The 25,168-nt window shown below is 40.1% G+C and overlaps 1 protein-coding gene across 1 annotated transcript in view; it reads left to right on the top strand.

The window, feature by feature from the left end:
• The window catches only part of IL16 (interleukin 16), a 29,421-nt gene that overhangs the window by 2,120 nt on the left and 2,133 nt on the right, over positions 1 to 25,168 (top strand). Inside the window, exons 2-18 of the mRNA XM_039723532.1 lie at positions 2,118 to 2,523; positions 9,398 to 9,534; positions 10,199 to 10,331; positions 11,834 to 11,927; positions 12,386 to 12,528; positions 14,088 to 14,198; positions 14,578 to 14,692; positions 14,891 to 14,964; positions 15,059 to 15,272; positions 16,311 to 16,428; positions 17,584 to 17,716; positions 18,455 to 18,542; positions 19,216 to 19,688; positions 21,196 to 21,337; positions 22,584 to 23,679; positions 24,184 to 24,367; positions 24,561 to 24,662. Coding sequence (XP_039579466.1) covers positions 2,118 to 2,523; positions 9,398 to 9,534; positions 10,199 to 10,331; positions 11,834 to 11,927; positions 12,386 to 12,528; positions 14,088 to 14,198; positions 14,578 to 14,692; positions 14,891 to 14,964; positions 15,059 to 15,272; positions 16,311 to 16,428; positions 17,584 to 17,716; positions 18,455 to 18,542; positions 19,216 to 19,688; positions 21,196 to 21,337; positions 22,584 to 23,679; positions 24,184 to 24,367; positions 24,561 to 24,662 — 3,763 coding nt within the window. The remainder of the gene's footprint in view (positions 1 to 2,117; positions 2,524 to 9,397; positions 9,535 to 10,198; positions 10,332 to 11,833; positions 11,928 to 12,385; positions 12,529 to 14,087; positions 14,199 to 14,577; positions 14,693 to 14,890; positions 14,965 to 15,058; positions 15,273 to 16,310; positions 16,429 to 17,583; positions 17,717 to 18,454; positions 18,543 to 19,215; positions 19,689 to 21,195; positions 21,338 to 22,583; positions 23,680 to 24,183; positions 24,368 to 24,560; positions 24,663 to 25,168) is intronic.

Genomic DNA, 25,168 nt, shown 5'->3' with positions numbered 1-25,168 from the left:
CGTGTGCTCTGTGTCACAGGAAGAGAGTGTGGCTGTGCTGCTGCAGCTCTCAATCACACCAAACTCTTCATTCATAAGAGAGGCTACTCTGAAAAAAAGAAAAAAGTAGAATGTTCTGTGGATTGAAGGGAAAGGAGAATATGCAAGTCCAGTTTGACCCTGAAAGCTTCCCTCATGCCAAAGTCAGGGAGGCTGGGAGCCCAGTGATTTCCATCCCCCTGCTCCAATCCATTGGGGTCAGACTCCCATGGGAACAGAGGATTCCCAAGACACACAGAGAGGGGCAGAAAGCACAGCAGCTTTAGGAACCTTGGCATTTTTTGGCTACTTTCAAAGTTTGCCCTGAAACAGTGTCTTGCTAGGAAATCCCTGGATTTCCAATAATCAGGGAATGAGTGTCTGAAGAATTAGGGATTTTGTTTTGGGAAAAGAGACATAAGGGCTCAGCAATAATAGGACTGGTGTGATAGAAAATATGATGGAGAGCTGTAGAATCATTACCTATTCCAAAACCACCAGAAAAGAATGCACAAAAAGCCATCCTTCTCCCTGGGATGTCGCTGCTGCACCTGAAAGTTGTTTTATTTTTACAAATTCAAGCAAATTTAGATTCATGTTGAACTGTGGATTTCTCCAGCAATGCCATATAGCTCCTTTAGGCAGATGCTCAGTGGCATAGTGTTTATCATCTGCTTTTGTTTTTCCTGTTTAATTGTACAAGAAAAAAAAAACCCCAAGAAAAATAATCCTGCAGCTTTCTTACCATGCTGACTTGAATTTATTATCCTGGCTTGGTCTGAGTTTGTAGGCCTGTGTTTATTGTCGTGGCTGTGAGGAGCCTTTAGAAAATCTGCATTCTTTCTTTCTGTATCATCAGTGGAACTTCAGGTACAAAGTGCATATATATATACATATATATACTTAATTCTGCATAGAAACAGGGAAAAAAACAAATGCAACAACCCAGTTTAGAGCACAATGGACAAACTTTTTCTCTCGATAGGATACCTGAGAAGTGCTTTTCAAATTACACTGATTTTCAGTTTTGTGTATAACACCTGTAGCATCTTTGATTTATGCAAGTACTTACATTTCAATTGGTATTTTCTCTAGAATGGCAACATTAGCATCAGTTTAGTCCTGTGAGGAGAATAGAAAAGTTTGTGTAGTAAATGTTATGATAAAACTTAGGCGAGACAGTCAAAGTAATTAATTTAGACATCCTCTTGTCAAATTTTTAGTGCTGACATATACCTACCAAAGCATTTCTAGAAAGCTTTTTTTGAGAGAGTTTTAACCACTTTGTTATCTTAAAATGCTCATTACATTACTCATTTTACAAAAGCTCCAAGTTTTGCTATATTTTGGTTGTATATATTTTTTCCAATTTACCTTAATTTTATATGTTGAATCATGTGCTGCAACAAACCATTTCGTAATAGGACACTTTTTGATTGATGTACTGGAGCTGTACTCCTTATAGAATTCAATCTCTAATCAGATATTCACAGCTTAAGTGCTTCACTGGATCCCTCTGTTACTCTTAAATGCACAGTCTTAAGTGAGTTCTGGTTTGCAAAGGTGGAAGCTTTATGGCAGCCTGACATTCCTTACTCTCTCAAGGCTAAGATTGACTTTTGCTAAACCACTTACAACTCGGATGTGCCAGGCAGAGAATTTAGAGTTGACAATTTGATTAATCTTCTTTGAATTATAGTGGTTTCATGAATCAAACTTCAGAAGGAGCTTCTTCTTTCCAAATAATATTAGGAGGATAGAGTAATGCTTTTAAAGTATCTTCCTTTTCAATTTGGGATTTCAACATGCAAATTCAGCAGATGCCCAAAGCAAGCAGACAATGGCAGTATCACAAACATTTATTAAAAGCACTCCACTCTGCTTGGGTAGCATGGCAAGAGAATGAAAAGGTGAAGGAGGATCTAGGAGAGCTCTGCACAGAAGCAGAATTAGCAAGTCATGAGATATCACGTGGCTGTTCTCAGACTGAAAGGCTCTCTTGATTCGATTTATTCATTAGGGCTTTCCAGTAGCGTAGGTTATTAAGTGGGAGAAAGTGGGGTATATTACAACTTACTTTTATATTTCCTTTCCTGGAGGATATTTAGCACCACAGAAGCAGAGAAAACTACTGAAAGTATCATGCCACATAAATGGGAGAATGATAGGAAAAAGAGCAGCAGCTCTCTGAAGATGGATCAAAAGAACAACGCTGGGAACAGGAAGTCAAGAAAGTTTCGCTCCATTTCAAGATCACTCATACTCTGCAATGCCAAAACCAGCGATGATGGGTCAAGTCCTGATGAGAAATGCTCTGATCCCTTTGAGATCTCTACCAGCTGGGGTCAAGAGGATTTTGACTGCTGCCCCAGAACTCAACTGCCATGCACATCAGAGGCAGAAGACAGCCCACCTGATCCTCCACGTGTGGTCACCAGCACTCTCCAGTCCAAAGCTGCAGCAAATGAGAACTGCAACAACACAAGAAGAAAGTTCCTCACCAAGGTAGGCAACTCGTGCTGTGTATTGTAATGTTTCCTGCTGCAGTAGTTCCTAATTTCTCAGGAACTTAGGGTTCTACTTGGCTTTTTCAGAACCTGTGAACCTGTAGTGTTCCTGCTCTGCATAAAAGGCATGAAAATATACTGGCTTCCCTGCTGTGCTGTAGCACTCTGCTGAAATCAGTGCCTCTAGGCCACTATCAGTGTTCAGACAAGTACAGCTGGTGTGTTCTATCTGAAAGAGACTCTTCAGCTCAAAATATAAACCTGTCACTGTAGCAAAGTGCTCTTGTAGTGTGATACCATGATATCTCCCAAGTCATGCAAGCATGAATTATGTTAATACTGTCAGACACAGGAGATTCAGTAGGCAGATGCTCTTTCCCTCTAATTCAGGAAGAAGGTAGTGATGGCTCTAAAACCACCAGAGATGTCACATTTCCTAGAGATGTGAAAAGTCTAAGAGCCTCATATTACAATGTTATTCTCTAATCAGCTATGTGAACCCTAACAATCTGAACATTTTTTCAGTCTGAGCAATATATTTTTGATGGCTTTAGAAAGTTCTTTCAGTAGGATAATTTTTCCACTTTCTCTCTACCTGTTGCTGTCATGTGTAAAAAGGACCTCACTGCAACTATCATCTTGGCATCTCCTTTATTACCTTATTCCTTTTATCTGTGCAGATACATGCTTATCTGAAATAACTGATTCTTTCACCTAAATAGTTTTTCTTGTATATTTTATTTTATTTTATATAAAATAAAATATGTATTGGCTAAAATTAGACATCTGTGTCCTAACACACAGTGGCACAAGTGGTACTGAAAATCAGAATCTCCCCTTACCCTTGATAATGACCACAGCATGCCCAGCATCACAAAGACTGCAGCAGGATGAATGCAAGGTGTTTCCACCCTTGGCAAAGGGTGGTTTCCACCCTTGTCTTCCCAGCAGGAAGACAAAACCAAACCAACTTGCTATTGCATTTTGACAGAAAACAATACCCAAGTCCCAAAACTCACTCAGTCCCCTGAAAAAACAAGCCAACTCCTCCTTTTTGGAAACAGTCCTTATGCAGCCTGCTGCTGTCTCAGTGAGTGCAGGTGCACTTTGTGCACTCCCCCATCTTTTCAAAAGCTGAAGCACTTAGGTGTGTGTCAGCTGCCACAATCCATTTCCTTGCACATCTCCTGAGAGTGCAGGGCTCCAATAACTGCTGTGATCCATACCCACATGCAACTCCTCAGTATCTTATCTCAGACTGGAAGTTTAGATCGTTTGCTTTTATAGCTGGCAAGCAGCTAAAACAGGGATCTGGGGAACACGGTAACTCCCACAATGCCTTTGCACATATAAAATAGAGCTGCTAAGGATATAAATCCACCCTTAGGCAGAAGCATCAGTGTCACTGAAGAACATGTGTCAGATGCTGACATAAATTAATCAGCAGCTCAGTCCCTCACAGCAGCATTTGGGTTGCTTAGTGCTGCTGTAGACTATGAGTACCATAAAATTCCCACTCCAGAGCTCTCATAGCAATCTAAACCTCTTCAAATGCTACTTGCTAATCTTCCATACCTTTCAGAGTCATGGATCAATGAGTGATTCTAAAGTCTTGGCTTGCTAAGTAGGATGAACATGGTAACAGCCATACCAACCCTGTCCTGTGCTGTTGAGGCTTTCTCCCTGGAGTACAAAACCAGTGATCTCTACCTTCCAGGCAGAAGCCTGTCAGAACAATCTTCCTGTACCACATGTCTTACAAAGCTTAAGCCTTCTCTCTTTAAGAAGTCAAACAGGCATTTTTTCATGTCCCTGTGTAATTCTCTCTCCTCCATCTAAATGTGACACTTCAGAAATTCATGATGTGTGACTCAGAGCTGAAGAATCCTTGCCTTTGTTCAAGAAAATTGATTCCATTCTTTCTGTGGTGTTCTTGAGGATATTCCACTATTCTTCTGCTTTCCAGCACCTCCAGCCCCAAGCGTGACTCTGAAGGTGTTAATAACTCCCACAGAACTGAACAACTTAATATTGCTGTCACAAGGAAGGAGAGAAGAATGTCTAAAAGTGCTGCATGATTTAATGCTCCCTGTGCATTTCTTCTCCAGAGCAAGGGGGAACCTGTAACACCAAAATGCATTCAAAATGCAAATTCCTTTTTTTCTGTTGAAAACCTTAAGTGCCTCTCTGAGCCATACTCTATTGACTGCATGGGATTCACCATAAGCAATAAATTATTAGCAAATCGGTGTTGCAGGACTAAATAACAAAGGTATTTTTTTTCCTCCTCTAATGTTCTGTCAGCAATGAGAGCAGATAAACAGTCTTTTAATTCATTTGGCTTCTCTGACCCACTATTCACTTACACTGACTGTTCCTTGCTGTGTCTAGAGGCTCAGGGTTACCCTGGTGTCACTTGTTCAGACACTTTCTGAGATGAGGTGTGCTTGGTCTGGTGTGGTATGGTGGACTGCCAGCTGGTCTTTGTATAAACAAGCAGATCTCCTTTACAGTTTGCTTCTCACAAAATCAGCAATTTCCACATGGCCTGAAAGAAAAGAAACCAAATAAATAGTAAGCAGTATCTGATATTCTGTGCACAGACACAGCAAACACTGTGGAAGATGTCTTTGCCTGCTCAGAATGAAATCACTCCATTTGGAGAACTGGGCAGGAAGAGATGATATCAGCTCCTTCAGAGAACAGCAGGCTGTGCTGAGTGTGAGACCTGCTACAAGAAGCCCTTCTACTACCCCAAGAAGCATTCCATTACATCTTCCCAACACCCCCAAAACCCTAGGAAGCACTGAGAGCTACCACTGGGGCTGGTAGCAGGGTTGAAATAGCATCTAGAATAAACTAGAAAAGGGCTGAATTCAGATGAAATAAATATGGGAACTAAGGTGACCTGACTGCATGGCTCTACTTGCTTCTAGAAACTTCTGCACCCTTTTTTCCTTTAGTCCCTGACTCTCTGCTTGAAGAAGGGAAAAGGCAAAAGGTAATTTTTCTACTTTGGTCAGCAGCAGGATATAATTTTATTAACTTGCCTTGATGCAAACACCAGTTAGCTGGCCCTTTGGTACCAGGACAAGTGCTATGGCAACAGACTGTAATGTCTCAAACACAAGCCCACGGGCAGGATGGAAAACCAAAGCCAGGATAAGAGACTGCATTTATTTAGATATTTGTGTCCTCCTCAGTTTTCACACTTCTCTCTGTCTGCCCAGCCTTCTTGCTTTTGGTGCACATCACCAGGTCATCCTGGGAAAGGACCTGTTCCATTAATACAGCATGTGCTGCAAAATGCAGGCCAGAAAAGGCTCCCAGAAAAACACACCAAAGGGCAGATGATGGGGGAAAGGTCCTTCTGTAACATCAGATGTGCTGAATTGTCAGTCTAGGACAAAACTTGGTCTCATGCCCTGCTCCTTGCCTCATCCTGGCTTTCCAGCTTCTGCCATTTTACTGGTTTCAAAGGGAATATGCTGCTGGGAAAATGAATTACATCTACTATAAATATTTTTAAAAGACTAAGGCATTGGTACGTCAGAGCCAGCAGGGTGAGTTTATGCCAGAGAGACTCTGGCTCTTTCTGTCAGAACTGACGCAGAAAAAAATTACTCCTTGAAGAAAATCCCCAAAGACCATATTCCCTCAGAAATCCCAGCCATTTCACAGTCATAGGACTGTGAAAGACCAGAAAAACTAAATATTTTAATACATTATTGTACTGCAGTTAGATATATTTTTCCTTTTATTTTTCCTTTTTTTTTTTTTTAAACCAGCAGTCAATTAGCTCATTGTCATGCACTTGGTTAACTGAGTCCAAGACCTTACTTGAACTAGCCTTGTATAACATTTCAATTCAGACAATCTAACTACTGTGTCTTACTTTAAGAGTGCACAAAAGTTTTTCAGTTTTCCACAGATGCCATGGTTACCCTTATTTCTAAACAACATCTGGAATTAGATGTTTTGGGATGGAACTCTGGGTTAGAAATGTCTAATGAAAGCATGAAGGAAAAAGGAATCTTTTAAATGGCAGATAAAAAGCATCCTCAGAAGCTTTGCATTTTGGATGACAAAAAATGGGAACAGCAAGAGAGTGTTGGCCTGGATGTAAAAATAACTTTTCCAGAACAAAACACAAGAATCTATTTTCACCTGTGGAAAATTCAAGAAGGCTCTTAAACTCCTTTAATTTTTATCTTTCAGCCAAGCAGATTCAGTTTAAATACAAATTTTGCTTTGAGTGGAACTTACAACGTAGATAAAAGTTTCCTAAGTGTCCTGAAGTTCTGGAAGACAAAGCAGAGAGTTTATTCACTGGCAGAAATATATGTTTAAATATATGTTCTAATAATGAAGAGAGAAGGTTGACCTAGGATCCACCTGCCCCCATCTCAAACCTGACAACCTTCTTTTAGCAAATTTTCAATATTTCAGTATTCACTGTATTCAGACCTACAAATCACCTTTCAAAAGAAACAGAACACTTTAAAAAGGAAAAGCATGTAAAAATAAATACTGTCTTTACTCTTGGAACCATCAGCAGTATTTCTATGCATAAAATAATCAGAGACAGGAAAAATAATATTAAAGAACTAAACCCAAAGCAAATTGACTGCGGGCACAAGAATTGGTCAAACATTTATTTTTCTGAAGAACAGCTTTTGTTAATTTTCTGTCATGTTGCAATAACTTGGATATGAATATAATGATCTATATCCAGTACCCAAAAAATACAGATGTTGACAACATAGCGATATTTGCCACATGTCCATAGACCAATAAAAACTTAATTTTTAAAGTAATTCACCTAAATGAATTGCAGCAATGATTGAGACATGGAGCTAATTTGAAATGTAGCCCAACTGGGTAATATGACTACAAATATAAACAAAAATTGTTCCTGGGATTTTTCTGCTGTGTGCAAGGGATTTAACCTCTACTTTCCTAGTGACTAAGTGCATGCAACTTACAGTTCTTGGAAAAATCTTCATATCAGTTTTGATTTGGTGATGTTTCACATGGATGTCCTAATACAACCCAGAATTTCCAGCCTGGCATGTGTCCCATTTTTTGCTACTCAAGATCTCAAATTTTAAGGCATCAGAATGTTAATCTTTATTTTGTTACTGTGCCGAAGACCTCGAAGAACTGCCATAAGATTAAAAAAAAAAAAAAAGAACATAATGTAATCCTGATTTCAAGTAAGTATTTCCCAAGATATTTATCTTGGGTGAAAAGTAAATATGAAAGCTCCAAAACTAATATTAGAGTTCAAGTCAACTGGTTTAAGATAGAACTCTGTCCATGCTTATATCCTTACCAACATATTACTCACCAGAAAAATTCTTCATGAACAAAAAAGGCTTCGTAAAATTCAGACACTCCTCATCAAAGGCAGACAATCTGGAATGTAAGCAAACCCACAGAGTTAACGAGTCAGTCAATACAAGTATAGCTCTTATCCATTACCTACTGAATTCAGCCTAGGGCCCCAAGCTAAATATTTCATTAATTCACAGCTTTAGATTTACTCTGGCAGGTTTCAGAATGAGAGCCAGGCTTCGGCAGTCAGCCTGAAAGATAATGACCTTTATTGACATTGCTGTAATTTGCATTTTGTGTTTGCTGTCAGCCAGGAATGATGCAAAGCCTATTGATTTTTGGTGAAGCAGCGCAATGATTCTCATCCTCAGGATGAACTCTGCCTAGGGCAGAAATGAAGCCCTACTGATGGTGAAAGTGGCTACACAGCTTTCCTTGGGCTCTCAGAGGACTACAGATGACTGGAAATAGTTGATGCCACCTTGACCAGGGGCCCTGGGAGCAACACAGACAGTTGACCACTGTTATGTTTTGTGGCCTGTCCTAACATATGAAATTTGCCTCCCCTTCAGAAATCTATACCTCAGTCATACAAATGTCTTGGGAACAAGCCTGGATCCAGGATACACTGAGAGCCCTCTTCACTTTGTGGAGTATGGAGAGGCTGGCGAGGGCAGAGGAGGTGGGTTCAGTTGGGAGCAGAATAAGTGAGAAATGAATTATTCTCTTGAGTCAGGAGAAATACTAAGCAAATGGAAAAGAAATTGTGTGCTAACTTGCCAGCTTTCCTCTTATCTTTTAAATTTTTAGGTGTTCGCATTTGTGCCACAGGAGTGTATTTCCTAGTCAAATGTGTTGTGCTTAGCTGCTCCATTCTTTGCTTTCCATGTAAGTCTCAAAGCACTACTTCTCCTTCTGAATGGCCCTGTGTTAATGATTCATAACTGCATTAAAGATATGCTTACAATTAGTCCTCCAGATGCAATGCAGACTACAGCAATTTCAACCAGTCTGGAGTGGACAAAAAATTTTCCACTGCTACAGACCTCTCTGGTCCCCTGCCCCCACTTAACAAGTCAGCAGCAGGGGTGGAGCTTCTAGTGTTTTGTATACACTTATTTTACTTATTTTCCATTCAGACCTCCTCTGTTTTCCAGAGCATTTAATTTTCTGGCATGTGTTTATTTTCCTCCCTGTCTATTCTTACAATACTTAGCATAGGCAAAGTTTACCCAGTTACTATGAAAAGTCTGTTATTTGTTCTCTTCCCCTCATGCAAAGGGACATTATATTGTAATTCTTCTCTCTTGTAGCCAGAAGCCACTGAAGTCCTAAGGAAAATAACTTCTGACTCAATAAAACACTGACTCTATAACACCATTGTTTTTTCTCAAATGGACAGTGTTAAAGGCTCCTGTTCTCCTGGGAGGCAACCTGGTTCTAAGCCTTTCTTAAAAAGGTTCAGACTAAGTGTAAGTAACTTTTATCAGCTTTAGTACATTTTTGCTCATGCAACCTTTCATCTTCTGGATCAGGACAGCTGCATCTGCAGGCTGTGTTCCACATCAGGGAACAGCAGCTCAGGAATCAAGCTCTCCAGGAGTCCAAGATGTGCATCTTTCTGGAAAGGGTTAACAGGCAGCCACGTGCCTGCTGAAGGCCCAGCAAACAGGTACAGTACATGAGGAGTTAGCAAGTTATTACAGAGACATTTGTTTGCACAGAGTTTGCACAACCAGCTTTTTGTGACAGGCTATGCCTTGAAGTTCAGTTCCAGAGAAAAGAAATGACGTCTGGGAATCATTCCTTACCTTGCTTCCAGTTGGAGACACACGTCAAGATTGTAGAAAAATAAAACTGCGACCACTCAGGGATCTATGCTGCTCAATTACACCAAGAAATAAAACCTGGAAGAAGAGAGAGTGTACAGGTTCTCAAATGGTGATCCCTTGTTAAAGGGCAGTGTTGGCTGGCATCAGTCCCACAAGGCCATGGAAAGCAATGTGAGCCAAGGTTCCTGACAGGAAGTAAATGTAGTCCTTGGTCAATTTTTCAGTGCAAGATAGTGAGAAGGGAGGAATATCTTGCCTGAATGTCAGCTGTGTGATCATCAGGCAGCCAGTGATCAGCAGGACTAGGCAGAAGAGAGCAGCAACAGGGAAAAATCCTAGCAGGGAATGGGGTGTATCACACACTCAGGCACCTCATGGCAGCCGAGGTCAAGGCAAAGGGAGAATTGCAGTTGACTCCTCAGATAGCGAGACAGGTAGCACACGGAACTGGGACATATTATTCTGTGTGAAATAATATAGAAATGTTTCTTTTCTTCCTTTAAGGGATGATTGCCTGAGCCCAAGGGATGAACTGTTAGCACTAAATGAACAATCACTGAAAGACCTGTCCAGAAAGGAGGTTGAGTCTCTCATTCCCCCAACAACACGGCTGGTGAACATCATGATGGCTCACAAAGTAAGCATGAGCAACTGTGGGGTGACTGGACATTTACTTTAGAGAGGAAGGAATTTGTTCATCAGACATTTGAAGATGGTTTTGCCTTTCCTGACAAAACCCAAAACCTCTTGTGGTCAGACTCTGGTGACTTTCAGCACAGCTTTTTCCCAGATAAACAGAGGCTGTGAGGAGGCCAAGGCCCTGGGAAGCTCTAGAAGGGCTGTTCAAGCCCTTCATTTAGAAACACACAGCTTGCCAATGTTCATTTTCCATTTTGAAGATGAAGAAAGGCAGAAACGGATTTAAGGGAAGATCTATGAATCCCAGACGAACCAGAGAGCAGGCCCTGTAAAAATGTAGTTCTGTGAATCTAGGATCTACAGTTAATAGCAAAGACTTTTCAAGCTAGCCAGCTTGGCAAGAGAAACACTACAAAATAATTTTCAAAATTAATATTTAAGGATCTGCTCCGTATTTCTTATTCTGAAGAGTTCCCTAGGGGATGGGACTGGAAAGCGCTAGTAGCATTTTGCTACTTGGCAATACCCCCACCTGCTGTCCAAGAGGAAAATTAGCATTCTGTAGGTCTTGTATCTCCAAACAGAACTCCTCAATGTGCTCTGACACTGCTCCTGTCTCAGCTCCTGCAGAGTAACACTGAGCAAAAATTTGGCATTTTATTTTATTTATATCAGTTTCCATATGGTGTCTGTATTTAGTAATGTTCTTCCTTTAACTGGGATTCCCTCAGGATCAAAATAATTGTCTCACGGAAACATGATCAGAATCAGGACTTGAAGGAACCACCGAGAAATTATTCCTAATACCAACTGTTATTCAGATGTGATCATGTACTTATTTTCCAACAGTTCTAAAAACCTGCATTTAGAAAGCCGAATGTTTACTTGACAAATTTTTAAATGCTAGAATTAGGGGCCATATTTTCACAAGCAACAGGAGATTCCCACTGGAAGGTACTGATTTTTTTGAAAGCTTTTAAACTTAGTCCTCAGAGGTTTGTAAATGCTCAGATTGTATTTTCACTAAAAAACATCCCTCTGAATCAGAAGTTAGACACCTATCCATCATTGCATAGGTGGGATTAAGAATTTTCCTCTTGAATGCAACACATCCCTAAGGTGCTTGAGTACCTGAAAAGTATGAGCTACCTCCAGAAATTAGACAAGCATGGCTATTTCTTACCCATCCATCAAGCTATTGATCTGTCTGGACCAACTGGGGGTGTCCAATTAATTTTCTGTTCACTTTGTCTAAGGACCTGAATCAATTTCTATTTTATTACTTTGTTATAATAATTTTTATAGCAAACTTTTGAGCTTGATTCTCCTTTATCCTCCTATTTATTTTAAATAATGAATTTTGTTCCTTTTTTTTTTAATTTAGGCTGAAATCTGTGCAAGCCAAATTAGAAGAAATTTATTTTTTAAGAATAGATCACTTTGGAAATTTTTTGCATAGCAATGGGTTTTGTTTGTTGGTTTTTTGTTCTTTTGTTTTAGGAAACACCAACACGTAAGGAAAGGCCTTTGGAAATACAGAATGGTTTTCTGCACGGTAAGGCTGCATGCCAGCGGACTCGCAGTAACTCCACCAGTAAGTTACAGAGCAATAATCTGTTTTCTTGTGATACTCAGAGGGTGCAGATCACAGTAGATCACCATTGTGTGATGGCACTATGGCGCTAAAAGAAATGTTGACTGTTGTTCAAATTTATTCTGGGATCCTTAGCTAAGAATTGCTGATGCATAAAATCATCAGCTGCTGTATGCACAACATCCTGCAGCCAGGTTTGGTGCATAAGGTTTGCATTTTATGGTTTGGGGCTTTTCTTTATGGTGTATTCTAAACAGGCCAACACTTTTTTGGTAGGGAATGCATGCTTTTTACTATATTTAACATTAATTTCTGTCACCAAAATGACAACTGAAAACATCAATTACTTCACAAAGATATTTACAAAGGGAAACACATTTCTGAGTAACATTTGCCTAAGAGGCCTGTGCAAGGTGCCCAAGCGTTGTGAGTAACGCGGCTCTCTCTGGCCCCGGCAGGTGCCAGCCCGCTCTGGGCCGGGGCGCTGGAGGGCCCCGCGCCCCGCCGCGCTGCGCCCCTCAGGGACCGCCAGCCCCCCGCCCTCCACGCCGGCCGAAAGTCGCTGTCACAGCAGCTGGACTGCCCTGCAGGGAGAGCCCCGGTGAGTGCCACGGAGCCACCTGGGCGCTGTGCCCAGCAGGGCTCTCTGCATGACCATGCCAGATCCCCTCTGCCCTGCAGGCCCTGCCAGGGCCATGGTCACTCTGCCTCCTCTGCACCAGCACTGGCCCAGCCATGGCCACAAGCGGGTACGGACTCACCATGGTCCCCACTGAAAGGGACAGATTTAAACACCTGTTAACGGAGGCTGGAGACTGGCTTCTGTGCTCTCCAGATGGATGCCAAGTGACCATCAGAGGCTGGGACAGGTTTGGGGTATTTATGGCCAAAGGTCCCCAGGCTCAGACCTGGAGGAGGAGATGGAGGCAAAGCTGCTCACGCTCAGCTCCCACCTCCCTCCCTGCTCCTCCCTGCCTTCTCCTGGCCCATCACACACCCTGGGGGACCCAAGGCTTTAGCAGGAATAAGGAGGCTGCAAACAGAGCACAAACCCCAACCAAACCACACCAGAGTGCACAGACAGGTCCTCGGGGATTCACTGGGTTTCCTTCTCCTCAAAGCTCCTGTGTGGCACGCCCTGCCCGTTTGAAGAGGCTCTTTGGCAGCATCCTGGCTTTGGGTATTGCTACCCACCACAAACAGAAATAAAAAATACACCTTCTTACACAGAAGCAAAAGAAATTTGAAAATTTCCTGTTTCAGATTCAGAAGACCCATACCAGAATAAACAGTCACCCTGGTCTGACAGAGGGATACGTTTTGGAGAGTATGCTTTTGGTGTTGCATACCTGTTGAGCTCTTAATCCTGTTCTCAGTCCCATGTTGAGTAGATAATCTGGTTTTCATGTCAAAACTGAGACTCACATATTCAGAAGCCATAATTTTGGCTGATATTTCACTCTTCAACACCTGCTAGTTTCACTTTGCTGCATAAAGAAAAAAAAGTGTTGAACTCTCTCAGATGTGTAATGAGTGCAATTAACTCTGACCTCGCTGAACTTCATGCATAGTTAGCTTTGGGTAATGACTTCTGTCAGTGCTTAAATTATCTTGTAATACCAAATTCCATGTTGAAATAGGAGGTTTTCATTAAAAGTTTATTAACATGGGGCAAATCTCAGAGGCTGAATTTAGGAAATCCAGCACAAATTCATATTTTGGGAAAAATGCTGAAAACAGGTTTGGTATGTGCCAAGATAAAGGTTTTAGTCATAAGATGAAAGAAAGATTTTGAATGTCTTGATTCTAGTTCTTGAAAGCAAAAATGATAATACTAGTTTATGTCCCCTAATGACCACAAATGGGGTTTTGGCATGGGGACTCAAGGCAGAGCACAAATATATCTTTCTACACCATTTCATCACTTCAAGGACCAACATCCTAATTTTTGTCAGATTTAATCCCTAGTGAGCAGCAATTTTCTCAATAACAAATGGCTTATGAAAATGAGAAAGTATTTTTTTTAAAAAGAATTTTTAGTACCATCAGTTATAAGGAAGAAAATTTCAAATAAACAAGCTGCTGCAATGTATGTTCAAGAATTTCTGCTTATGCATAAAAGAAAATTGTGGGTTTTGTTGTTTTTTTTAATGTTCACAGGCAATTTCAAGGCCATCTAGATCCCTAAGTACAGCACAACTTGTGCACACATCCTGTGGCTCACAGGCTTCAGTGATTTCAAACATTGTATTGATGAAAGGACAAGGGAAGGTAAGACTGGCTCTCTTGGTTTACTGTGAGTTTTACTTCATCTCACAAATGTGATCTGCAAAGTGCAGAGAAGTGACTGCACTTGCTACTTTTGGGCTGCTAATTCATATCCAAGAAAAAAAATTAAAAATAATTTAGACACCTTCCTATGTGCATATAATAGTGAATTAATTGACTGGAGCAAACAAAAAGCAAAACATGAGTGGATTCTGCAGAAATTCCCATTTACTCTTACTACAGGAATGTGATTGACTATTTTTCATGGATTATACTACTCCACTGACAATACTGCCCATGTAGGTAATGTAGAAGAGCTGTAATGCAAATGAGTTTGAGAACTGAACCTGGGTTCTCACACACTTTTTCTTCTATAAATTAGGGTTTGGGCTTCAGTATTGTTGGTGGTAAAGACAGCATTTATGGACCAATAGGCATCTATGTCAAAACCATCTTTCCTGGTGGAGCTGCTGCTGCTGATGGAAGGCTACAAGAAGGTGGGAAATGCCTCTTCTCTCCCTTTTCCTACTTCCCAAAAAATGACGCTGAATGACAGATTGAAGCTGAAATGAGCCCTAAGTGCCTTTTACACCTGCATCTATTTTTGCAAGAGTCCTTTGGAGTGCATGTATGTTACCATGTAACTTATTGCACAATACAGTAATAGTAATATAATTTTTTCTCTTTCCAAACAGGTGATGAAATCCTGGAACTGAATGGAGAATCCATGCATGGGTTAACACATTATGACGCTTTGCAGAAATTTAAGGTTATGTACTCTCCCCTCCAGAACCATCTCTGGTTTTAGACACAATGTGCATGTGAGCTCAACCCATTCACTCACTGTCTGTTCTTTCTAGCAGGCCAAAAAGGGTCTTCTGACACTTACAGTCAGGACAAGCTTCAGCACACCTCATTCTGCTTCCAGCTGTCAGTCACCCCTCTTGTGTCAGTCACTGAGCTCCAGCACATGCATAACCAAGGAAAACAGCTCTTTCAGTTCAGAAAATGCAGCATTCTCCTTAAATCCTACAAAGCCCAATGACAGGGTCATAATGGAAGTTACCCTAAACAAAGGTGAGTGTTGCCATTAACTGAGCACTGCCAACAAAGCACTGACTGACAAGCCACTGTTCATTTGCTCTCTGAATGTCTTTCCTCACAAACCTGGTTATTTTCCTGAACTAAGGTTTTTTTTATAGACTAAATTAGATCTCTGTACCTGTCAGTGCTAACAAGTATCTATCAACAGCAGGATTTTGAACACCATCTGTCCTCAAGAGCCAATCACTGAGGATTTTTTGCTCTCAAGCATTAGAGTACCATTCATATCCTTCACTTGGAAAGAGTAAAGCTCTTGCCAACAAATGCCTCTTATTAAGCAGGCTGTGCAGCTCTTACCCATAATTATGCAAGCAGTTAATTTCACTCTTGAAAAGGCTTAAAACCAAATGAAATAAGTACATACATCTTCTTGTAGTTCTTTTACCTCCTTTCCAACCATCATCATCTTCTATTTATAAACAACCACTGGCACAATGAAATAAACTTTTAAATGTGGGAACATCAGAGCAACAAACAAAGCAAAGCCTCTATGAGGTACCAGGGACTTACCAAACACACATGATGGGATCTGACATCAGTGACAGTCCAGAGCAAAGAGGGTTAACTCACAAAAGTCTTTAGCTGTATTAAACAGAGGGAGGACTGAAATGATATAGCTAACAGCAGCCATATATCCTTAATTTTAGCTTGTTTTTCTTCTTAATTTTAGCTCCTGATTTTTTTTCTATTCTGTCTCCTTGTAAAGTCATTTGAATTCTTCTATAACGACAGTTATTTTGCAAAATAAACCTGCATTGCATTGTGTCTGTTACACTTTAATCATGAGGGGAACAAAAGCCCCCATAACAACCCCATAATAAAACAATAGAAAGATATAGAAAAATGCAATGGAAGCAGCAACAAATACTGAATGTGCAACAATCATGAAAACAAGACTTTTGTTCTGGTTTGTGCAGAAAAAAGAATTTGATTAATTTTTTAAGAAGGCTCTTCAATGGTTTGCTATGACTGTTTCTTATGGAGTTTTTTTATTATTATTGATTCTTTCAGAGCCAGGAGTTGGCCTTGGAATTGGGTTATGTAGCATCCCTTACTTCCAGTGTATTTCAGGGATCTTTATTCACACCCTCTCGCCAGGCTCAGTGGCACATATGGATGGGAGACTCAGGTAGGATGGGAAAGGCTGGCTGTCTTATGCCACAAGTTCCTCATTGATCTGTTTTATGGGTTTATTTTTGACCTATTTGGGCAGGAAGAAATATTGATTTCTGAGAATTTGGGGTTTAAGGCACATGTGATATTCTCAGGGTTGAAGCATGTCTTCAGGATATGTGGGATTTCAAGAAATACAGAACCCAGTGAAATCTCTGCCTCTTGTCCAAGCTAGGATAACTTTGAAGGTATAAGACAAGCTTGTAGCATTTCTACTGGAAGAGATCTCCAAATGAGAAACTATTTGGAAAAACCTAAACATATGGCATAACTTGGCTTGTTTAAACACTAGATTTTTTTCCTGAAAATTCTCCTCAAATTCTATCACTTCTTGCCCAATAGAAAAACAGATTTGCTGGAATGAGCTTTAGTGAGAGTGTAGAAATTCACTTTCAGAGATTTTTGACCAACTAGTAGTGTTTAACATATTGAAAATTGAACAGACCACAGCAGTTTCATGAAGTATTTTTGATTTAAGTTTAGGTGTTCTGTAATCCTCCTCTCTAATACTTTAGCTGAAAGAACTGTAGTTTAAAATTATTTTTATATTTGCATGATACAAATTAGTGTCTTCAGTCAGGCTCTTACCATGTGTGAGAACTAGAGCAAAGCAAGGCAATCTCAGTTTCCATATGAGCCAAATTTGGATTTCATCTATAAAGATCCAGTTTAGCAGATTTTGATAGTTTGTCATTGGAATTTTTCTTTTAACAGGTTATTCACATATGTAGCAGAAACATAACATCCTTTCTGACCTTAAATAGAACTAACATAATATAAAGACATGAGATGTGAAGTGTTAACTGAAAAGGAAGGAAGGAAGGTGTAGGTGGAAGCAGCAGCTGAGCTGCAAAAAGAACACCAAGTGTGCACAGCTGAACATGCAGAAAGCTCAGAGGTTGCGTGCAACATGTCAGATCAAAACCCCTTGACATCCAACTCATTCCCATTCTATTTTCTGTAACAGGACAGAAAGATTTAATCTGTAAGAAAATTAATTAGGTTGACCTTATGAATTTGGTTTTTGTATGTTTTCACATGGGTGAGATGAGGTCAGGAGAAGATCTCTTTTGTTCACATCCTCTCTCCTTTTTCTTCAATATCTCTCTAGGTGTGGAGATGAAATTATTGAAATTAATGAAACTTCAGTACAAAATACAACCCTTAATGAAGTTTATGCTGTGCTGAGCCATTGTGATCCTGGTGCAGTACAAATCATTGTCAGCAGACACCCTGAACCACAGGTAGCACAGTCTGCATTCTTTCTGAATTTCAACATGAAACGTATTGAGAACGAAGAGGCAGCAAGTGCTGATCTAATACAAGTGGAAAAATGTTGACTACAAAGATGCTGATCTCTTTATGATCATCACTGCACACACAAAAAAATCTGAGATATGCACTCTCTTAAGTATAATCATTTAAGATTTGAAGATCACTGGTGACAGTCTTACCTGAGGTTCTATGCAGTGATAAGGAAACTACAGAAATAACATTTAAGGAATAACCCAAAATGTAATTCTTATGTAAGAAAGAATTGACAATAATAAGTAAGTAATTTGAAAGAGGGAACATACCTCCCCAAAAACAAATGAATGTTAATACACTGTCTTTCAGTAATTAAAATTTAGGTCTTGCCCTACCAATATTTGTAATTAAATTAATATTGAAGTACAGTCTTTTATTCTTGCAAGGTTTTTCAACAAAATGCTTCCTAACACCAAATACTGTATAAGTTATTATTAAGTTTAAAGTGTTACATAAAGTATGCTGTATTGAGTTACCTTATACTGATAAATCCAGGATTCCACTTCTAGTGAAATCTGCAAAAGAATGTTTGTCTTTGAAAGCTCTCATTTTACCTAAACAGCCACTAAAAAAACATATCCCTAGATATACTTCATATATACTGGGATATATACAAATATAATGGTGTGCAATTAACTCACCCCATGAGAGTAAAATGACATAATATTTCCTAGGTGTCTGAGCAACAGCTAAAAGAAGCTGTTGCACAAGCTGTGGAAAGCAACAGATTTGGAAAGGAGAGACACCAATGGAGTACTGAAGGTAAGGGAATAAATGCATTCACTCAGACATGGTATTTTTGACTTAAAAGATGTCAAGGATGACTACATACTGTATTAGACTCCTTGAAAACAGTCAAGAGCAGAAAGAAAGAGGAGGAAACCTCACAGGACAGCCCTCCTAACATGTCTCCAATGATATGTTACAGAGTGATGGGATCAGACCAAGTCTGTCTAATTAGCAACAAAAATTTCTTGTGCAAACTTCCTCTCACAGTTGCTCATCCTCTCCAATTCACAAGCTCTGCTTAGAGCTTTTCAAACCACTGTCTGTAGGTGACAGGACTATGACAACAAGGAACTATGAAGGTGATATCCTAGGGGTAAACCTTATTAATTCCTTTTTTTGTGAGGAAATGCAGTCATGGCTGGAGCTATTTTCCCAGCTCAGGTATTACATCCTCTCCCATTAATGACACTGCTTTGAGTGTCTTCTAAAGGACCAACAGGTAACAGTCATCATCAGTAAAACTATAGTGCTGACATACCTGTGTATAGGGAAAATGTTATTAGGTTGTTCAGGAACTTGGCTGTTGACTCTTGACCCTACAAGCCTTCAATGCATAAATCACACCTTTGCATCCATCCATCAGCTGAATCTTAGGAGAGCACTTTGCATGCACTGAGCAGACATTTTGACCATGTTCCTGGTACAGGTGTGAAGAGGCTGGAAATGAGCTGGCACGGGAGGCAGCCCTGTGAGAAGCACATGGACAGGAGCGTGGGCTGCTGCAGCCGCAGGGCACAGCGCCTCATGACCCGCTCCAGCAGCGACAGCAGCTACAACCCCCGGGCCTCCTGTGCCCCTGCTGCTCTGCAACAGCTCACAGACTTGAAAGCAAGAGTACACAGTGTAGATGTACCAATCACCCAGCAGCCTGGGCTGCTGTACTCATTCTCTGCCATTAATTCAGGGAGAAATTCCCCTCCAACCTGTAGTGAAGGTGGTCGAGCCTTGCAAAACACTAAGAAGTCATCAGAGATCCTCGTTAGAAAACCTAAATCATCAAAGCCCAAACCTCCACCAAGGAAATACTTCAAGCAGGACTGCACGTGTGATGACCAGAGTAATGCAGAGAGAAAAGAGAAGCCTGTATCAGAAGTGGCTGCATCATCTTCAAGTGTTCAGGTAAAGTAAAATTTACAACATTTTTCTTGTGTCTGCATATTTGTGAGGCAGGAGAAAGAGGAAGGCAAAGTGGCTTTGCATGGCAGCAGAAAGAAGAGTAGGAAAGAAATAGAAAATGTAGATACACATGAGAATTGGGGGAAGAAGGTGAAGCTCTTCTGTTTTGAAAATACATCTTAGTGAAGCCAATTTAGCACAAAATGTTATGTTCAAAGTAACATCAGAAGGCAGAGAATTGTCTGAAAATCTTCCATACTAAGGTATCTGAATTGAAATCCCAGTGAAAGCAGCTGCAAGAATGAATCCTAGTCCCTGCCTCTCCTCATGAGCATGTGCCATTGGTGGTAATCAAGCATGCTCTGCTTCTAGGCTTATGCCCTAGGCTGGGACTGGAGGGTTTTCCACAGCCTCTGATGCCAGCTTGGTGTGGCTCACCCCAACTACCTGTGTCACAGAGTCATATAGTTTATGAAGTAATCATAAAACAATAATTTCTTTGTTTCAGTAGTGGATTTTTATTGGAAGAAAGCACTAATATTATGTGCAGCAGGGAATCTTGGGCTCAGATACATTTCTTGAAACCAGGAGGTATTAAATAAACCCATTTAAATTGTGGTGCACATACATCTTTGTTGATGTGCTACAGTATTTGAAAAGTGTACATTTGTACATTACTAAATTTCAGTTCCCTCTCTCATCTAGGACAACAGAGAGTGTTTCACTTTTGCATGAGCGTGAAGGATTGTGAGATCTGCATGTTGAAACAAAATTGTGGTTTGCTTAAAACCGAAACTTCTTATCTTCAGGTTTAGTAATATGGCAGTAGAAATTAACTACTCTCAATGCAAAGGAAAAATACAAAAACCAAAAACACAGAAAAAACCAAAACAAAACGACAAATAACCAAACCAAACACAAAAAACACTCCCCCCCAACCAGTTCCCAAGCTGCAAAGATCAAGACAAAATTATATGAGCAAATTGAAATCCACATATAAAGTTAATATCTGAGAAAATTTCAGTTAAGCATCTTAGGTAAGGTAATTTTTGCTATCCCCTCAGTAGAAACCACTGCTAGAAAATCAACTTTCATGAGTAAAATTAAGGGCAATAAAGAACTTGTTGAACTTATCACACCCTGCAACTTCTTATTCTTCGTACTTAATCAATCTAAATGACAGTGAGAAAAACCTAAATCTTAACATCAATAAAATCCATGAAAAATCAAGGTCTGTTCAGGAGGACAACTTCCTCTATTAAGATGGTCTGTATATCTCTATATACCCAAGAGAGAAAGTTTCTGGTCAGAATGTATTTCAGATCATTTAGACAAGGTTTTATTAGGGCTTTTAAATTTTTTTAACCCTTATTCCCCACAAATTTTTTATTAGTCAATCTGAGGCCTGCCTACCACAATTTTATATGGGGTTTCTGTTTCTTTCCAGATTCATATATAGTGTGGTTTGCATAATTGCATTCTGACACACTTCTCTTTCCTGTTTGTTCAGCAGGAAGTTGGAGAAGCAATGCTAGAGGGACACCAAACCGATGTAACCCACAGTGCATTCACCACTTCTCCTACTGCATGTGATAAGGAGCACACAACTGCTGCTCCAGTGGGCAGAGATCAAGAAAGAAAAGAAAAATTAGGTATGTTTAATTCCATGAACTTTTTACACCCAGCTAAATATCTAGTATTTAGTTTGGATTCCAAAATGGGTATTGAGCTGACTTCAGTTTCTCTTTAAATGTAGTCTTCAAACCATATCTCTAAATTTTGGGATGAACTGATGAAATTTCAAATTATTGACTAATCTGTAAAGAAAGGGAAAGTAGATCAAAATAAGCATAAGAGATGATGTATTGTAACTTAAAAAATATTGATTAATATTTTTTTTAAAAAGAGAAACTACATCAAAAACAGCATTAGAGATGATTTATTGTAAAAATTATTAATGGACAGGTACAGTACTTCTGTATTGCTTAAGATGACACTGCTTAGTTATGCTGAATATCTCATACTAAAGCTTAGTTTTAGCATTTCTAAAGGATATTTTTATGCACAATTTCAAGACTCTAGGTGTTGCAATGGTACAAACCACTGGTAAGTTACTTTTCTGCTGTGCTAGTTAGAATTAAGGAAACAGTGTTAAGGGAACAAGACAATCTCAAGAGCTCTCTTACAACATACAGGCTTATGTAATTCTGTACGTTATGGCTTAGATCATTAAAAAAAAAGTAAAAATGTTGCCTTAAAAAAACTTCAATGTAGCACTCAAGCAGAAAAAAATACTTGTGCAGCTGCATAATCAGAAGTTTGCTGCCATTCAGGTCTACCATGTCTAACATAAAAATGCTGAATTGCTTTCTGAAGTAAAAAATAGACCCATATTAGAATCAAGTTTTTACCTACCAGAAAAGTCAACTGGAAATGCCTGAGGAAATTTGAGGAAGCATAAATATAGAAGATCTTCCTATGATAGTCTTTTTAGAGTAGGATATACTTTTAAATGTAGAAAATAAACATTTTTTTAAAGAATTTACTGTAACACCAGCTTTTTCTCTAGGCTGCAAACAACATTGCAATTTTAACTTTCTATTTTAGCTCTTACATCCTGTATCAAGATTTCAGCACCCCAGAATTTCAGTATTTGTAAACCCTCTAAAAAAGCAATCTCGTATTTAAGTGTGCAAGAGCCTTGTTTTTCAGTTAATTTCAGTATCTGGGTTCAGAACTTATGGATCAAGAATTAAGAATTTTTAAATATTTAAATTTTTTAGAAACTTCAAGAAATATTTATTAGGGGCTTGAACAAAATTCAAGGTTAATGAATTAATAATTATGCAGCGAGAAGTAGACAAATGGTTATTTATAATCGATGTCTTTTTATTACAGGGAGTGCACTTTCATCAATACAAAGGCCTGTACTTAAAAGACAAGCACGGGTAGATTATAGTCTTGATACAACAGAAGACCCCTGGGTTAAAATTTCTGACTGCATAAAAAGCTTATTTAGTCCTACCATGAGTGAAAACAACGTCCACTTAGATTTGCAACCGGGCATAGACAAAAAGAAAGAGAACCAAAATCGAAGCAGCTCGGAGACAGTTCTGAAGAAATCAGAATCAGAATTAGTAGGTTCCAAAGTGCTAAAATCAGATGAAAATGACAGTGTGAAAAAAGGTCCTCCTGTTGCACCAAAGCCCACCTGGTTCCGCCAAAGTCTGAAAGGACTGAGGAAAGCAAATTCAGATCTAAAACCACAGGCAGATCCAAGTCCTCCCAACCATGACAGCATTTCCAGTAAAAAACTGCAATCCAGCTTATCACGTGTGTCTCCTGGAGGATCATCAATAAAACAAAGAATAAGCTCATTTGAATCCTTGAGTGCTCCACAGTCACCTGAAAAAACCCCCCGCAGGTTGAGCCTAAAACCATCGGTGCAGAAAGAACCTTCTTCCCCTGCAGCAGGGGCAGAGGCAGCTCCAGCCTGTTCAAACCAACCCCTCCTCCCACATCGTGAAAACAGCCACCAACAGCCACCTGTGGCCATGGCTACAAAGAGCCTGGACAGATCTTCCTCTCTCAAGGAGAGCATCGCCAGACCAGAGAAAACCAGCTCAGAGCCAAGCAGCAATGCCAGCACTGAAAGTTCATCAAGTCTCCTAACTCCGGGAGCAGTTAACTCCCATCTTGTGTCAGTAGCGAAAGCGCACAGCCTAAGGTCACGAAGCTTCCCTCTCACTGCTGCCCAGGCTTGTGAGATAATGAAGCCATTTGATGAGAAATGTAGCAAAATCTATTCCATCAGCAGCCAGGTGTCATCTGCTTTGATGAAATCATTGCTTTGCCTTCCTCAGTCCCCAGCCTCTTCTGGAAACTGTGCATGGGAAACTCTGGACACAGTGTCTCACTCCTCCATGGAGGAGGATGGGACTTCCACCCCACCTGCAAGTGAGAACCATCACCCAGACACTGGCTTTTCCTTAAAGTAAGACACCGTATTTAAAACTCAGATTTACAGATCGGCACTGGTGAGCAGCTGCACTGATTCACTGTCAGATTAAAGTTCTAAGGTAGCAGCACACAGAAGTAAAGCACAGGCTAAGTTAAGAACTTTTTAGGGCATGAAGGTTAAATGACTCATGACTGTCAATCTTGGTTTTGATTTGTATTATATCCTTACATGGACATTTCAAACATCCTCCTACTTAAGGAGCATTATTTCTAGTATCTCCATGATAAAGCAGACTTAAAGCCTCATTTGCCTGAGGCCATGAAATTTTTCTCATTCTTTTATGCAATGGATTCTACTTCCTTTAAGTGAACAGGATTAATTTCCATTTGCCTGTATTTATAACAGTTGTAGGAGTTACCACCAGAATTACATGCTAATGAGATGAAAAGATGACTGCTCCAAAATTGCCTTTTGCTTTAGTGGGTATGTTCTGTGATAACTCAATGTTTCTTTTTTGTTCTTGTCACAATGGGACAGTCTCTCAGAGCTGAGAGAATACACGGTGAGCCTGGCAGACAAAGGAAAGGAGGAAGACAAACAGGAACAGGGCTCACCTCAAGCATCCGGTGTGCTGGGGCAGTCAGTCATCTCTCTGCTTTCCCCTGAGGAGCTGGCAAAGCTTATAGAGGAAGTCAAAGCCCTAGATGAAGAAACCTTAAAGGTACACCTGCTTTTTTTTTCTTTTTTTGTACATGATTTTCAGAAAGCTGTAGAGTGAATAAGTCTGTTAATCTTTGCAGCTTAATATGCTTACTGCTTATGCCACTAAGTCTCATTAAAACATGCACAACAGATTTTCCAGATTGTGACATATCTTCTGGGAAGTTTTTAACTTTATTCCTTTCTCTGCCTAGGAACTTGATGATATTCGTGTTATAGTTTTGCATAAGGAAGAAGATGCTGGGCTTGGATTCAGCCTGGCAGGAGGCATTGATCTAGAAAACAAAGTGGTCACAGTAAGTAGCATCTTAAAAATTACTCCCAAATCAACGCTCTATCTAAAAATACATACCTTTGTACATGCTTGGTTTTCTACTACAGTTTTTGGCTTTTAGGTAATCAAAGCAGGCAGCTGTATTGATAGGTTTGGAAGGGCCATAGTGGGTGAAAACAGGTTCCTTCTGCACAGAGCTGTCTCTCCAGGTGTCTGGCAGCAGTGTCCTGCTTCTTTGGGCACCTCCTCCCCAACAGCTCTGAAAGCTGAGGCAGAACACGCAGCCCTTGGCAGGAAATAACCAACACCTTACGTGTTTATAGAAGACCATGCAGCATGGTCTGGAGAAATGGCATGGGTGAAAACATGTCAGGGGTCTGGAAGCTAGAGATAAGTGTCACACCTCCTTCCTCTCACGTGCAGCAAGAGGGTCAGGAAGTAGAATATGCAAGGTACATAGCACAGGTAGCGTGGCTTTAGCCATCTGGTACTAGGACCAAACTGCTCCCCTGGCTGCTTGAGGAGGGA

This window comes from Passer montanus, unplaced genomic scaffold, assembly GCF_014805655.1.
Source record: "Passer montanus isolate IOZ18808 unplaced genomic scaffold, ASM1480565v1 scaffold5, whole genome shotgun sequence".
In the NCBI taxonomy this organism is placed as follows: domain Eukaryota; kingdom Metazoa; phylum Chordata; class Aves; order Passeriformes; family Passeridae; genus Passer; species Passer montanus.
Note: the sequence above shows the minus strand (reverse complement) of the source record. Positions and strands in the feature narration are given on the sequence as shown.